Here is a 15,865-nt window from a genome sequence, read left to right as displayed (position 1 = left end):
AGATAATGGATGGATGGATATGAATGTTTCAAATCTAAGATGTTTCTGCAGATTATTCCAAGCCAATGAGGCATAGCAGGAAAATGCAGTTTTCCTCAAATCAGTTAAAACCTGGGGTACGTTGGAGGGTAACCACTTGTAGCTGGTAACTAACAGAGCTGACACAGAGAAGGTTACAAAGGTAGAATGGAAGTTTGTCCAGTATTGCTTTATAAATTAAAGTGTAGCAGGGCTGTTGCCTACAAATAGTCAGTGATGTCCAACTTACCAGATCATAAAGAACACAGTGATGAGTGAGGGACTTTGCATTTGTAATGAATTGTAGAGATACATGATACACTGAATCAAGATTACGTAAGATGGAGGAAGCTTCACGCATACTCAGTATGTCACCGTAATTAATCACAAACAAGAAAGTAGCTAGCACACGTTTTGTCTTAGCACTGAAAGTAAAGCAAGACTTGTTTCTAAAATAGAAGCCAATCTTCACTTTAGGCTTCCTGACTAAAGTTGTAATATGTACATTAAATGAAAGCTTGTCCATTTACCTGAGTGCTTGTAGGAGGGAACTCTTTCAATGGATTCACCTTCAGCTGTACAAATGCCAAGATCACTTAAATTGTGAGCTGAACTTATATAACTACAACTAAATTTAACTGAATTAAACATTGGGTGGGTGGACTGCATTGCTTTTAAAATGTTACAAATATTTTGCCCCCGTAATGTATGTTAATGGAGTTGATAAAATATGAGGAAGCTGTTCTGTTGGATTGCATTAGGTTTCACTGAAGTGGGTGAATATGTGAATTGTAGTAAATATGAAATAAAATGCAACATTTGGGCTATTTTTTTCCCCAGTTATTGAGTTTTCTGTTGGTACATTACAGAAATATGTTTCCTATTTCATTACATAATATTTATAGGATTTCTGGACAGAAAGTGAATGAAAACTAGAAGTCACACCTCCTAATGTTGCACACTGCTTCTTTTTTTTTTTCTTCCAGATGAAGCAGAGACACTGACACCTGGTGGAAGGAAGAGGTTGTGTTTACTGTAGTGCAGTCGATGATTCCTGAAGCTTCCAGAGAGAAGAAAAGAAGATTTAAAAAAAAGGAGTGCATGAGATTCTGACAAAGCATTTTTTTTTATTTATTTGACATGAAACACATCCAATGACAGTGTGACAGTGTTTTTGTCAAGTAAGACATGTTGTTAGAAGTTATCGCACCATTGACTAGTTCAGAATGTCTTTGCTGCAGCTCGACGATGCATAGTGAACAGACAATTGTTGAGGTATACATTGTGGGCCCTTGAGATTTTTCTATTTTGTGTGAAAGATCCAAATTTCATTACCTCACATGTACATTTTGTGCTTAGAATAACTTTGGAGGTTTGAAATGTACGCACGCCGTTCCTCTCAACGCAACTGAAGCATCTACTCAAATGGAAACGGCGGATATGTCAGGTTGCATTGTCCATGTTGAGTTGCCTTTTAAGAGATTTTTTTTTATTTATTCCGACTTGATGACAAACAGTTTCAGAATGGAGTGAGCGAAAACTTTAAAGATGTTGGCATGGAAAAAGAACGACCGATTTTCACACAAAAAGGGCCTCTAGGAAGAAACCTTTTTGTAATGACATTGGAGGATAAAAAAAAAAAAAAAAAAGAACTGGCAACTTCCCTTATTGAATAGCACCAATGTCTATTGAAAAGGCTTGAAGGCCAACATGAAATTATAAAACTTTATTAAAACTCATTGGAGTGAAACAGTAGCGACAAAGCAATTGTCACACAGGAGCTCTGAGGCTTCTCTTCGTTATTCATGAGTAACTCTAACTTACTGGCTCGCACACACGAGTGAGAAGTGGTTTATCGATGCGTTGCGCTGAATGTCAAGCTGCTTCAGAGTCAAACCAGCAGAAGTTGTGCAGCTCCAAAGAAAGATTACATCAGGAAAAATATTCATGAAACCCCTACAAAATATATTAAATTCCAATTCTGGATGGAGAGAGTAAAAATACAGTGGAGGCGACATAAAAAAAAAAATAGAAATTAAAAAAAAAAAATGGTTCAATATTTTGGGATAAATTTCTTACAAAAGACAAACCTTGTTGCACCATAAAAGCCAAATATCACCATTAAACTGAACACACACTCACTCGCTGACACACACTCCCTCATGGACACACACACACACACATAAAATGATATTGGGAAAGTGCACATTGTTCCTGCGCAAATAATCGGAAACCTTTTTTGTGTCTTTTGCAGTGTGATAGGATTAAATTAACAATGCAGAAAAATGCTGTCAAGTATGAAAGATCAGTCAAGTTTTTATCTACAGAATTCATTTCCATGTACACATGAACACCAGTAATACAGTATCTGACCTCTAAAATACAGTATACAGACATCTTTACCCTCATTTATTGTACTTTTTCTTTTCAAGGATGATTTTTAAATCACAGGTTGTTTACGGATTGTTCTTAATTTATTTATTTTTTTCTCAGTGTTACAGACATTCAGAAAGAATTGGTTTAAATAATGGCGGTAATGTTCAAATCAGAAAGGCATGACCACAAATTTAAAAAAAACAAAAAACAAAACAAGACACCCCCCCCTTCCTCTAAAAAATATGTGATATGAGCGTGTTTTCAGTTAAAACCTGGTGTCTGATTTGGTGGAACTGTTCTTTAAATACACAAGCACAGAAGTTCCACAGGTTTAGTAAGGCAACGTTCTCTCCTCATTCTTGATATCTTATTTTTTCAGATCAGTCATACTCCAAAAACCATGAATGTCAAAATGGTAAAAGGCACTGACTTGCCTTCTGATGATTTATCTAATCGACTGCGGCATTAAATGAAAGATGCTCTTCGATTTCAGTTGGGAAAAACTACACACTGACCGAAAAGCTGTCAGCTCACTTCAGAACCTCGGTTCAAGCCAGAAAACAGTGAATCATCCTGTGAAACCAGCTTTTGACAAAAAAATAAATAAATCCAAGGCCCACTTGCTAACTTGTTACAGGACTTCTAACCGTCTTCATCAGCAGCCGGGTCTGAGCACGTGCAGGACTTTGGAAATACAACATTTTTTTTGTCAACTGCTGTTTTCAGATTAAAGAATGAACCGTTAAACCTGCCTGCTCTGCCGACACCCGTTAGCGCCTGTCCTGTATTGCTGTTACATCTGAGTCACAAAGCTTCACATTTTCCTGAAACTAGAAATCCAGTAATGTTTGAAAAATCCAGAAGGTTGTTTACCAGCACACACACACACACACACACACACACACACACACACACACACACTCAACACACACACTGTAGTTCTAAAGATGTTCCAGAAGCCTTAAAGATTCGTCACCAATTAAATGAAAACCATGTTTGCTGCACAATTGTTGTTTTAACCAGTTTCCCAAGATGGCTGCCAGAAACTACCTATATCTCCTCTATTACAGTCCAAATTCTAATAATAATTCTCTATTATACTGGTATTGTGTAATGTTTTAATACAGAATCATATGCTTGCGTGGGCAAGATGTACTTTTAAGCTAAGTGAATGAGGATATTAAACTCTAAACTGGGTTCAAAATGTTTTTCAGTATGCAACACTTGGTCTGTTTATTCATCAAGATGACTGACAAAAGTCTTAGAGATAACTAGCTGTTACTATTATGTGTTCCAGATAACACCAGGTATTTATTTATAGGGGGAAATAGATGTTAAGAGCTGTGACGCTGTGAATGCTAACACACGAGAGGCACACACTGGAGTTAAACATCCAGCGAAGGCAGTGAAAACCAACTGCTATGAGACTCCTCGGCTTGCTACAGTAGTTTGTTTTTTCTCCTTTTTAACCCAAATGCACACCTAAACATCCGTTATAGCTTCAAACCTTGTTCTGAAAAATTGGTGCCTTTATAAAAAAAGGTTATTAGCACTACCACAATCATACGAACTATCTAACTGTCCTACTCACACTGAAAATGAAGAATCTGTTTCATCTTTACGATCCAGGTTTGTACAAGGCTAGTCTTTCTTTTCCCACACCAACAGGCAATTCAAGTGTATTTTTGGGACATTTTTGTGTAGCACGTGAATGCCGACGCCACATCTGCTGGCAAATACAGTATGTGATGAGAGGTGAGAGCCACGGTGCACCTGCTAGGAAGGTAATATGTCAGGACTGCCGCTGCAGGCTGCACTTGCTGGTGGCACTTTGTTTTTTTGTTTTTTTTTTAATACTGACGTGGATTTGCTCTTGTGAAAGCAGCAGACATGGGGGGTGTCCCCTTGAGGCAGGTGAGACAGAAAGTGAACTCAGGGGTGAAGAGGACCTAAAGTGCAAAGGGGGGAAGTTCCAGTGCGCCATCCCGCCTTCAAGAATAGAGGGGGTCAAACAAAAACAACAAAAAAACAAGCACACAACGATGTATGGATCAGGATATAAACAAAGGAATGGAATGAGGGGAGGTTTTTCTCTTTCTCCGATAAAAGTATGTAATTGAAATAGTCTTAAAAAAAACATGACCTGGATCGATGAGGGAGGAGTGGGATGAAGATCAGATTTCATCCAGCTGACAGATATGTCTACTATCAAGAGGAGAGATAATATCTTCCCCCCCACAGCAGAGATCTCAGTGAACCTGGACTGCAGCGATCGAACAGGTGGAAGCAAAGGAGGAGCATTTTCTGAGAGGGAAGCATGTTGTTGTTACAGGGCCGTTCTTGCATTCCCACATTGTTCGGTGTTTTGAATGTGTCTGAGCTTTAACGTTGGGGGTTGCTACTGGTCCTTCTCCCTCGTGTCTGTTCTCAGAGCCTGGCTCAGTTTTCTGCATCGCTCGGCGAAGGGCGTTCACATGTTGTAGGCCACGTAGATGGGGTCCAGTTGGTCTGCCAGGAAGGAGTCTCGCAGATGCATCCTCTGCTTCTCTCCTCTGGAGTTGATGGGGATCACCCCGGGGTCCACGATGACCACCACCCCGACGATGAGGTGGTGCTCCTCCAGGACCACGTTGGTGACGAGGGGCACCAGGTCCAAGGCTTCCTGCTCCGAGCCGCTCAGCTCTGCCACCACCACCAGCAGGTTGGTCCACGTAAACACAGCACTGCGTAGCGAGAAGCACACAGAGGATTGAGTTTCTGTTATCGTTTAGCACTGTAATGTACAGATCTACAATGTGCACATGGCTGGCTCTGCTTGAGAGCATGAACAGAGTGAAGAAGCTCACCTCTCTGCAATGCTGCGGTGGGCTCGGGACACGGACGTCTCGATGTCGATGGGGTGGTAACGCAAACCCCTCAGCTCCAATGTTTCGTCAAGGGAGCCCACCACAAACAAGGCATCATGGCGATCTGTGGCAAAAACAACAAAAGTGCTTCATACTTTATAGTTATGGACTACTTTCAGACATTTTGCCATCCTATTAATACAATAGTATCTACAGTACCTATAAAATGTTTTCCCTTTTCAGTGATTTTTAGCATTAAATCATCCATCCATCCATTATCTATACACCGCACTGTGTATATCAACGTTGCCATATAAAATGACAAATACAGCAGCAGAGGATTTAGTCCACGTTAAACATCCCTGCCAAAAATCAATCACTCCTCGAAATCATATTCGCAAACAGAAAAGTTTTTTATCAAATGTCCTCTCACCTCCGCTTGCATCCAGCAGCTCAGTTCTCTTGATGAAGCCCAGGTAGCCCGTCCTGGCCCACAGAGTGTGGGGCTCCCCAAAGCTCAGTCTGGTGTTGAAATGATCCGCCTGCAGGCTCTCCTCTCCGTAGATGGTGTAGTAGCCACTGGCACTGTGAGGGCTGTTCACCCAGATCTGCACACACACAGAAAATATAAGCTACAGTTTTGATACAAACAGAAAACTAACATTAAAAAGCAAAATAAAATATAGGTCTTTGTGTTTGCTGCTTTTGTGTATTTCACTCTGCTCTTGTGAAACCTCTTAATATGTGGCATAAGACCAAACTGAAAAAGAGTAGATGTCCTCTTGCTCACTCACCTCCCCAAGATGTGAGTCTCCCAGCGGGCCTCTGGTTTCTGGGTTGACGATGATGACCCTCACTCCCGGTAGGATCTAAGAGGAGAGTATAGCCTTGAGGATAACACAACCATTTCTATTTCCTCTCTGGTTCTGTGGTAACAGTGAGAGCTTTACCAGTCAATAACCAATACTTACAGTGCCTGACTCCATGAGAGGAAGACTCTGTGGTGCTCCTCGCTCCACGAGCCTCACCCTGAGGGACACGGGGAAAGAGAACCCGTCAATCAGCATGTTCGATCTGACCGACGCTGCACGTTTGTTCTCGTCAATCGGGTCATGTGAACGCTGTAGCTGCCTCTGTTTACAAGAGTCTTACCTGTCGTGACGCAGGGACTTCATGTCAACGTAGACAGTGGAGGGGTCTGGTCCAGCAGTGCCCTGGGACACACAGAGGAAAACAACCACAGTGAAGCATCAGAAACTGGACTGAACCTGAAACCTTCCAGCGAAGAGAACATCCTGAGTGATTGAACATCCTGAATGATTATTATCATTCAGGAATACCTATGGGTCCCATATCGGGCCCTTTTTCAACAAGTTATTAAAAATATCACATTTCCAAAATTTGTATTTTCATTTCTTTAGTTTGAAATACAGCAAATATGGTTCATTTCACCATGACTGATAATCCCTGGTTTTAGTGTTGATTTACACAGTCTGTGTCAGTGAGCTGCTGCTATCCACACCTCCTTGAGGAAGAAAATTGTCTCTGCGTCTGTGATTTACAGTGTGGACAAAACTGCTTACCTTACAGCAGCTGACACAGACTTGAATGAGTGTGGGAGACCAGGACTGTCTATCACTTCTAACTTTCTCTCTAAACAACCATTTGACGTGGAAATATCACCAAATGTCACAGTACAGCCGTTGTTTTTCTCATATGTACAGAGTTTGTCAGACAACGCTGTAGTTATAAACTTAATAGTTAATTAGTGCAGTCGTAGCTCAGAAATGAGCCTGAAGTTTCGGTCACAATTTTTTCATGTAAAAATATGTAAATGAGAACAGCTTTATTGGGAATTTCGGTGTAATAAAATACAGTATATGATTGCAGAGAGCAGAAGAGATGCAAACAGATGTAAAAGACTGAGAGGCTGTGTTTTTGCTTCACTGAAGCACAACAAGAGACATGAAAACACAGTAACCCATGCAGTTCCTCAACGTTTCCCATTTCTACTGAGCTCTGAGCTGTCAGCATACTATCTAAGCTAATGATAATGTTAGCCACATTAGCCACGCCAAGGATTTTCCTAATGTTGTGTTAACACTGCCATCAAAATAAAAGTAATCCACTGGATCTACAGTTCCTCAGATGCTGGGAGTGCATGAAGACTCTTGTGTTCACTCTTGCAGCCAACAGCAGAACATTTAATGTGCTGATGGAAAAGCAGCTGCACATTCTGAATATCTCACCTGGAAGCAGTGAGGAGGCAGGATTATACAAAGTTTGAGCTCGATGGCTATTGGTTCCCTCAGCTGGAACGTAGCAGTTTAGAAAAATTCTTGCTGCCTTGTAAAGCTGAGAGGCTATGTAGTTGTGGGGTGACTGGAGGAATCATAGAAGTACACATCTTCATATCTTAACAGCTTTATCTTTACACCTCCAAGTTTACACCAACCACAAAACATGAGAAAATAGACTTTTATAAAATAGGATCTTAAAGGCTAGAAAGGACAAATATTGCTGTTGAGTAGAATTAGAAGAAAGAGAATTGGTTAAATTATACTTAAGTGTACTATTAGGTCTGTATGAAACCCACCTGCAGGCAGATGGCCAGGTTGACCCTGGAGCCGAAGGCGGTGCTGACGGCGCGTGACGACAAGCCGAGGTCTTTGAAGAGCTTGGAGAAGGACTGCGTGAGAGCGAGGCGAGGCCGCTCCTCTGCTATCACCACACAGCTCCGCACACATGACAGATTCAGACCCCGAGCCTGCAGACACGCACAGCTAAAGGTTATTCACTCTGAAGGTGTAACAGTTAAGTGCAGACTGAGCTTGACACAAACATGACTCAGCAACGTGATTTGAAGTAAAAACAGAATAAGCAGAGATAGTGGAAAATCAACAATAGATGTAAGTTTTAATAGTTGCTGTAAACACATACAATCCTTTTAATAAGTACTCAGACCATCTGACATTGTGTTTCTTTGTAGCTTCCATTTTAAATGCTCTCCAAGATTCTTATTATAATCTACGTATTGTTTTATGTCTGTAGTTGCAGTGGGTCCTAACGTGAGGGTCGGGACCTCCCTGGGGTTCATGAGACAGTGTGGCGGGTCTCGACAACTTCTGTATTTATTGATTGATTTATTTATCAATAAATACAGATTGGGACTAAATGTGGAGGATAACGTTTGAGTGGCTGGTTAATCCCAGAAGGGACTTGCATGCACACCCATTTCATTCGGTATGCTTAACGTTAAAATGAAAGTAATGAGTAAAAATTCCCTAAATGCAAGTTTGCCCTCAACAGCAATCATATTGGAGTATGCTGCTTATTACACACAAATACAGACATATCACCTGTGAGGCTGCTGCTCCAACATGCTGTACAGTTAGTCAGAAAAACTGTTTGTACATTCGCTCTACTTTGTGTTCTTTTGTGTCGTTGCTATGCTCATGTTTGGATAGGCCTATGAGCGCATCTGTGCATGTTTTTATGCATGCGATGGTTTGAGTCACGAGTCTCTGGCACCATTTATTTGTGGGCGTCATAAGCTAAAAAAAGTTTGTGAAGCTCTGCTATGAGGCGCCTGTCTGTTACACAAAGAAATGCAAAATATTTTCACTCTGTTGAAAACCTGACAAGGATACTGAATAATTATAGCCTAATTTCACTGTTGTAATTGCACCTTTAACAAGTGATTCGACAGGTGTTTATTAGTCACCTTCGCAGCAGTTATGATTCCTGTGAGAAACTCATTTATCAGATGTGACTGACAGAGGAGTCGGTTTTCAAAGAGAACCACATGTGGCAGATTGTGTGAGTGTGATTGTGACCTTCAGCATCTCAGTCTGGGTTCCCAGGCCTTTGGTGCACAGCTCCATGACAGAGTACGAGCAGAAGGTGTCTCTGATCTTGTACTGACTGAGCGTGCTCAGCCACAGAGGCAGCGAACTCTCCAGCTCCAGGGGAGGAATAAGGATGGACTGGTGACCTGAGTAAACACTGCAAACAAACATAAACAAACTCACTGCAGCAACAGCACAATTTACAGGAGCCGCATGCAATATAAAGAATGACGTTTAGTATGTGTGTGTGTGTTTTTGAGTTACCTGGAGAGGCACCACAGGACGAAGCCCAGGCCACAGTATGGGTCCAGGCAGATGGCTATTTGGCGTGAGGAGTAGAGCTCACACTGCAGCTTAATGGAACGGCACAGAGTGCTGACGGCAGCATGAGACATCTGAAGAAATGTAAAAACTTTTAAGATATAAAGCATGATGATCTTTTTTCAGGCTAAAATGGTTCATTAATCTTCAGTTCATTAGCATGACTTGTGAGTATTTACCTGAAAGTCCCTATCAAACATAGTTTAGGATGTATAATCATATTCCACTTTCGGTTCTCTCACAAAAAAATTCAGTCACCCCATTGAAAAATCTTAAAATCTATGCATATGGAAAATACTTTTTTTTTTTTCCATTTCACAAGTTTGAATTAAGATGTCCTCCACTTTTTGACAGTCTATTTTTAGAGTATGTACACTGGAAGCTTAAATCTCCATGTCATGCTTGTGTAAGTTACATGCCGAACTGGAAGTCCTGCTGATACACATATTGATGACCCTCTGAAGCCCAAACTTCACCGGCAGCATTGAAGGGACCTTTTTTTTTGTGCTGTTGTTTCCAAATCAGCAAATTTATACCATTTATCTCTTTTTTTTGTTGTTGTTTTTTAAAGAGAATAGTTGTATTTGAAACTTTTTGACAGTCTTTGAGCTTATTGTGCGATTTTCAATTTTGTCTGGAAAATCTTTGATCAAAATCACTTCACTGTGTTTAAAAATAAACTGCTTGGTGTAAACACATTCTGTAAAAAACTAAATATTCTGTGCTCCTTGTCACAACCGGAAAGCCATTAGTGACTCAGCTGTGACCAACAGTTGTGTGAATTCAACTTTCATGTTTTCTTTTTTATGATTCATGTCATTATATCTGTGTCATACTGCACTAAAGACACTTGAGTTTTCTCTACTTCTAACCATTGCTGAACTGTTTCCACAGAGGTACAGGATTTTATATTGCAACGAAAAATGAGCCCCCGGTAAGTGGAGCACAAAAACACACAGAAAATGCATAGGATATTTAGAGGGTTAGACTCAAATTAAAGGTGAGCAGAGAAACTTATCACATTCAGCAGATGAATGTGAAACAGCTTTCTAGTGTCAAACAGCACATCATTCTGCACAGTGAAGGTTCAACCAAAGACTTTTGAGCAAAGGGGGTACTTTGAGTCCCTCTAGCGAAAAGTGAGCATTTTTTAATGGATCAAGCTGATTTAAAAAAAATAAATAAATAAAATAAAAAAATACGTATATATATATATATATATATATAATATGCATAATTAGTTTGAGTAACGCACCTTTACTCCAGTCAACATGCCTGTGGTGGACACACTGAAGTCCAGGTAGGCCAGCATCTCAGCTGTTGGAGGTTTATAGATGTGTGGAGGCCGCTTTCTGGGGAGATCATCTGCGAAACGAGGGAAGTGGATTTTTGTTATTTCATTGCTGAACAAAATAAATTACATACCTTCACTGTCATACTGTTAGTGTTGCTTTTTGCTGTCAGGAATAAGCTGCAACCTGATAATTGTTCTGTGGTTTTGTTGAGTGGGAGGACGGAATCCTTTCAGACGAAAATGCACCGTCTGACTGTGCATTTTAAAACGCTTCATTACACCTGCCTTAAATATGCAGTATGACTGATGAATGACTGAATGTTGGCTGAACATATTTGGAAGGAGACAGCAGACTTTGATCTGTATGCATTTTCCCCAACATGTTTGAGTTTGTCAAAGAGCAAACAGGACACCTTGTGGCCAAAATAGGAACATATTCTTCTGTGTCAATAACACAGAGCAATGCTTCAAACAAATGAATTAAACTGCTACACATAATGACTAACGCCTCAAAGCAGTTCTAACATGAACAGATCTCAACAAACTCCTGTACCTGTATCGATGATCGTGGGCCACGTTTTGACGTTGACGCTGGCAGCAGCCTCCCTGGACCTGAGGATCCTCATCAGAGGCTGAGTGGTGAGGATGCAGGCTGCTTTGCTCACCTGTGACACACAACAAACAGCAGACAGATGTTCGTTTAAGAACACAAACTATTGTGCTTTAATGGTGACCTTCTGTATATATCCTCCATATGGAGTGTTAAACAAAGTGCATAGAATTATTGATACTTTATTGAACCTTGAAGTAAAGTTCAATTTGATTTGCTTTTTTCCAGGGAAATCAGTTATGGGGTCAACAGCAGTTGTCTTCACTTTATTCAAGAAGGACTGAAGGGTATTCAAGAAGGGTAATAATGTTTGGTCATTAATTTTTATGGATAATTGTGCTTTGGATGGATATTGCAAGGTTAAAGAAAATACAACATACACAAAAATATGTGTGTTTTAGGTGTACTGATCCTATAAAGACGTGTTTGTAGCGCTCTGAGCCCCAAAACCTGCTGCCAAGTTCAAAACAATTAGTGACTCAGCTGCAACCGACTGACAAAAATGTAGAAACTTTTCAGCTGAATTATGCTGTGCAAATGCTTAAATAAAAAAACAAAAAAACCTTTGAAGCAGAAAAAACTACTGTGACAGTGGCGTGCACTCACATCGATGATCATGCGGACAGTGGGGAGAGTAGCAGCCAGGTTCTGTGGGTGTGGCGGCCTCACTGTCACAGGGATGACGCCCGCATAGAGGCAGCCATAGAAGGCAGCTATCAGGTCAATACCTGCAGGAGTAGGAGACAGGTAGGAGTCATGTGAACTGAAATACCAAAGCACACTTGACCATCAGCATTTTTTAAATTCAATTTTAAAAAAGGAAAGCTAGCCATCTAGGATATTATGGGGCATCTGCATCTGTGTGCTTACCTGGGGGATAAAGCAGCACCACATTGTCTCCTGTGTTGAGGCCTCCTCTCTCCATTAAGGTAGCCGTGATTTTCTCTGCTCTCTTGTGTAGTTGAGCACAGGTGGCTGTGCACACTGCTACCCCCTATAGCAAAAACAGTGGAAGCACAGCTGAAGTCACCCACCACAAAATGGATCACCATCACCAGTAGCAATGTGGTACCATTTCCAAGAAGAAGGAAAGAGACGCATGCATTATTTGTGTCAGCATATCTTGATTCTATGTAATAACTGATTTCTCAGATTCATTTAGGCGTCTGTGTATCTTTGCTTGTCTGCGTTTGATCTACCTTTGCGTTGAGCAGCACATACAGAACATGGTCAGGGTCGGTTTGGGCCCTAAACTGCAGAGCTTCAGACAAGAACTGGTGCTGTAAAAGGAACAAAAAGGAAGGTGTCATCACAAAGACATGAAAGGGGGATTGAATTTCACAATTTAATTACACTTAATTGTAAATTTAACTGCACAATTAAAAATCGATATATGCAAATAATAATAATGCATTTAAAAATGACAAACAGATAAAAACACTTCAAAGCTGGCCAGCAAACAGTCAGATATCGACAAACCAACCAACAGCTAAAAATAGACAGTCCTCTCAGTGACAGATCAGTTTTTTCAGTGACAGACTGGTACAGAGAATAGGAAACATTTAAAGTGTGTCAAAGACATTCTGTGACGCTTTTGACCTCTCACAAGCACACAATGTGAGCGCGGAGTGTCCAGAGAATGTTTGTATAGCCAAGTGAAGGGTCATGCTGAGACCATCTGCACCTGGTAGGAGGCAAATTGGAGCCACTGTCAAAACCTAACAAGCTACGTGTCATAATCATTTTGATAAGGTTTGAAAAAGAAGTTTTTCTGCAACACATCACTGCCTCAGAGTGTTGTTTCTTAAATAAGACGTTTCCAAGGGAACAATCCACTAAATAAACAGTATGAAATGCATCATTAGCTTCTTGATCTGTGGTGTCAAAAGGCTGAGGAGCCAGTCAGCGCACTGGACAGAACAGGACAGGACGTGAAAACAAAGAGTTCCTTTACAGGTAGAAGCCAAGTGAACATTAGGCAGCACATAAAAAAATAAAAAACACAAACAAAGTTAACACCACCGTGGTCTTTAGACATACAAACATAATATTGAGCGGTGTCACGTTGCTGGCCGTATTAAAATCACGGGTCGGAGCCACCCACTCTCTCAGTCAGACAACACGTCGTGCTCTGGTCAACAATGAATCAGGAATCGCATCATGCAGACCAGCTGCCCTAAACCACGCATCAAGCCATGCTACACGTGGGAGCGTCACAGTGAACACAGCGAGCAGAGGTGCACACGAAAACTCTCCTAATCAACACTTTTTGTGTTTGTAAGCAGTGGGTCTTCTGTGGTCACATTTGCTGAGGAGACTGATTAAAATTGACTGATGAAGATTTGTACTTGCACATATTGTGAGTAAGAAACTTCCACTCACTTAGAGTAGATGAGTGTCATTTAATTTACTGCTGACCTTTTGCTTTGGCAAAGCTACCAGGCTGCTGGCCAACTCGCATCTTAAAATGTGATGGCAGAGAGAGTCTATTAAATGAGACACTGTTAAACGTAGAACTTCGTGTTGAAGTATTACAGTGTGTTGGTTTAAGTGTGTGGACCCCTGCTGGCTAAGGAGCCGGCCTGGACAGTCATGTTTGTTGGACCAAGCTGTTTGCTGGCGGCCGTCAGATGCTCGCGGCTGCGAAAGCACACGTGACTGACAGAAGCAGCATAAGCAAGGACGGGTGGGGGCCAGACTAGAGCCTTACCATCATGGTGGGCCACATACAGAGCTAAAGCCCAACCCAAGCAAAGTAAAGGCAGAACAACAGCAGAGATTTAGGATAAGACATCAGCATCCGTTTTCCCTGACAGATACAGAGTCATCTTTAACTTGGCAAACACATTCAGAGCATTCACAATTTCTCTTTTTTGGTTTAATGTGATCCGTTTTGATACCAACGTAACGTAGTTAATCGAAACTAAAGACTTTCTCTGAGATAATTAATGTTGCAATTACTGTCTTGTTTAGGCAATTTCTTCTTTTGTTGATAAAACGTAAAAGACGTTTAGTTTCAAACAATTAACACGGCAATACTAGTTAGGTTATTTGATAAATTATTTAAATGCTTAAATGTTAAAATAATTACAGATTAATTTTCTGACATCGAATCACTCTTGTACAGTCGTCATTTTGGAAAACAGACAAAGAAATAAAATAGTTTTTTCTTTTCTTATGGTTCGTGGCATACTAGACTAATGACATCTTTAGTCTTCTCTACTTCTAGTCATGGTTGTGCTACTTCTATAGAGATGGCACATTTTATACTGCAGTAAAAAGGTAATGAGCTCAGAGAAAGTAAAAATGTGACAGGAGCAGAAAACGCCCAGGTTTAAGAGGGTTGAGGTTCAGAGGGTTGAGAATAACAACAGTATAAATGCTAAATCCTACTTTTTTCCTCCCTTTGTCCAGGTGTTAATGTTGTCATCATAAACATAGATTCCTTTATATATTAACAATTCAAAGTTTTAAAAATGAAACTGTTCAAAAAGTTACTCATAAAGAGCTGTCCACTTTCTTGGCACCATGCTGACAGATGCTCCATCCACTATTAAGGGTCTGATACAGGATCACAGTGGTGTTAGTGTGGTTGGGTCTGTGTTGCAGTACCTTGCGAATGAGATCCTGGTCCTCCACCACACCCAGCTCTCTGCCTGTAGCCTGGGCAATCCGTTTTCCTGCCACCAAGTTGCCGACCAGCATAGAAGCCGGACCGACGTCCACTGAGCAGAACATTAACGGAGTCATGTTTTTAACGATGAACAATTTCATGTAGTATAAAGGCACGAGCAGACAATGTCTAAAGACAGCTTACCTGGTTGCTTCTGCCGGGGCTTGGGCATGTTTGTAACACAGGTGTGAGGGCACATGAGGATATTGCAGGGGTGCAGGTTTCCCTCCAGAAAGTTCTGCTTGGTTTCACAGATGTGGATGCCTCCGAGTGGCGTCTTTGGGAGGGTGTTGGCTGGGACGAGTGCAAGACAGTACAGGCCAACTTGGTGGATGCTGTCGATGGCCTGCAGAAAAAATAATTAGAACATTTTTGTAAACCTCCATGAGAACAAGACACTTCTACATCATTCTTCCTAATTCTGAAACACGTGATGCTTTCAAACACAGCTAGCCATACATAAAAGGGAGACACTTCTGCAGTGAATCTGTTACGATGTTAAAATGTATGTATCTGAATACAATCACAAAAAGAAAAAAAATTAAGAAGTATATACAAAAAATGCGATTGATTTAAGCAGAGCGTGAGTTACCTGCAGTACTCGACTCATCCACTGGAAGCTGTCTTCTTCACTTGCATCAGGCCTCTGCTCTGCCACGATCACTATCCTCTCATCATAAAACACTGTCACCGAGAACACAGCAATCCTGCATGGATGACAACAGGAGAGTGAGCAGAAACACACACTCCAAATATGTCAGAGAGGCTGTAGAGTGCAGAGGGGATTCTTTAATTTAAGGACGATATACTCGAACAAGTTTTCCTAGTCACCAATATCCAAATATTACCAAACTATGACTGCTGGAATGGGCACATTTA

The 15,865-nt window shown here is 41.0% G+C and overlaps 1 protein-coding gene across 2 annotated transcripts in view; it reads right to left on the bottom strand.

Moving 5' to 3' along the window:
- Positions 1 to 1,125: 1,125 nt before the first annotated feature.
- dip2ba (disco-interacting protein 2 homolog Ba) overlaps positions 1,126 to 15,865 on the bottom strand; it is a 50,794-nt gene continuing 36,054 nt past the window's right edge. For both annotated transcript variants that reach the window (XM_008296594.1, XM_008296601.1), the window contains 17 exons: positions 15,579 to 15,693; positions 15,131 to 15,332; positions 14,926 to 15,038; positions 12,513 to 12,593; positions 12,184 to 12,307; positions 11,920 to 12,041; positions 11,257 to 11,368; positions 10,665 to 10,774; positions 9,353 to 9,483; positions 9,077 to 9,245; positions 7,837 to 8,007; positions 6,393 to 6,454; positions 6,212 to 6,269; positions 6,035 to 6,109; positions 5,674 to 5,848; positions 5,241 to 5,364; positions 1,126 to 5,117 (listed from right to left, as the gene is read on the bottom strand). In XM_008296594.1, the coding sequence (XP_008294816.1) occupies positions 4,865 to 5,117; positions 5,241 to 5,364; positions 5,674 to 5,848; positions 6,035 to 6,109; positions 6,212 to 6,269; positions 6,393 to 6,454; positions 7,837 to 8,007; positions 9,077 to 9,245; positions 9,353 to 9,483; positions 10,665 to 10,774; positions 11,257 to 11,368; positions 11,920 to 12,041; positions 12,184 to 12,307; positions 12,513 to 12,593; positions 14,926 to 15,038; positions 15,131 to 15,332; positions 15,579 to 15,693 (2,197 nt within the window). In that variant the 3' untranslated portion in view covers positions 1,126 to 4,864. The remainder of the gene's footprint in view (positions 5,118 to 5,240; positions 5,365 to 5,673; positions 5,849 to 6,034; positions 6,110 to 6,211; positions 6,270 to 6,392; positions 6,455 to 7,836; positions 8,008 to 9,076; positions 9,246 to 9,352; positions 9,484 to 10,664; positions 10,775 to 11,256; positions 11,369 to 11,919; positions 12,042 to 12,183; positions 12,308 to 12,512; positions 12,594 to 14,925; positions 15,039 to 15,130; positions 15,333 to 15,578; positions 15,694 to 15,865) is intronic.

The sequence above is a fragment of the Stegastes partitus genome, unplaced genomic scaffold (assembly GCF_000690725.1).
Source record: "Stegastes partitus isolate 25-593 unplaced genomic scaffold, Stegastes_partitus-1.0.2 Scaffold24, whole genome shotgun sequence".
NCBI classification, from domain to species: Eukaryota; Metazoa; Chordata; class Actinopteri; family Pomacentridae; genus Stegastes; species Stegastes partitus.
This window is presented reverse-complemented; position numbering and strand designations above follow the sequence as displayed.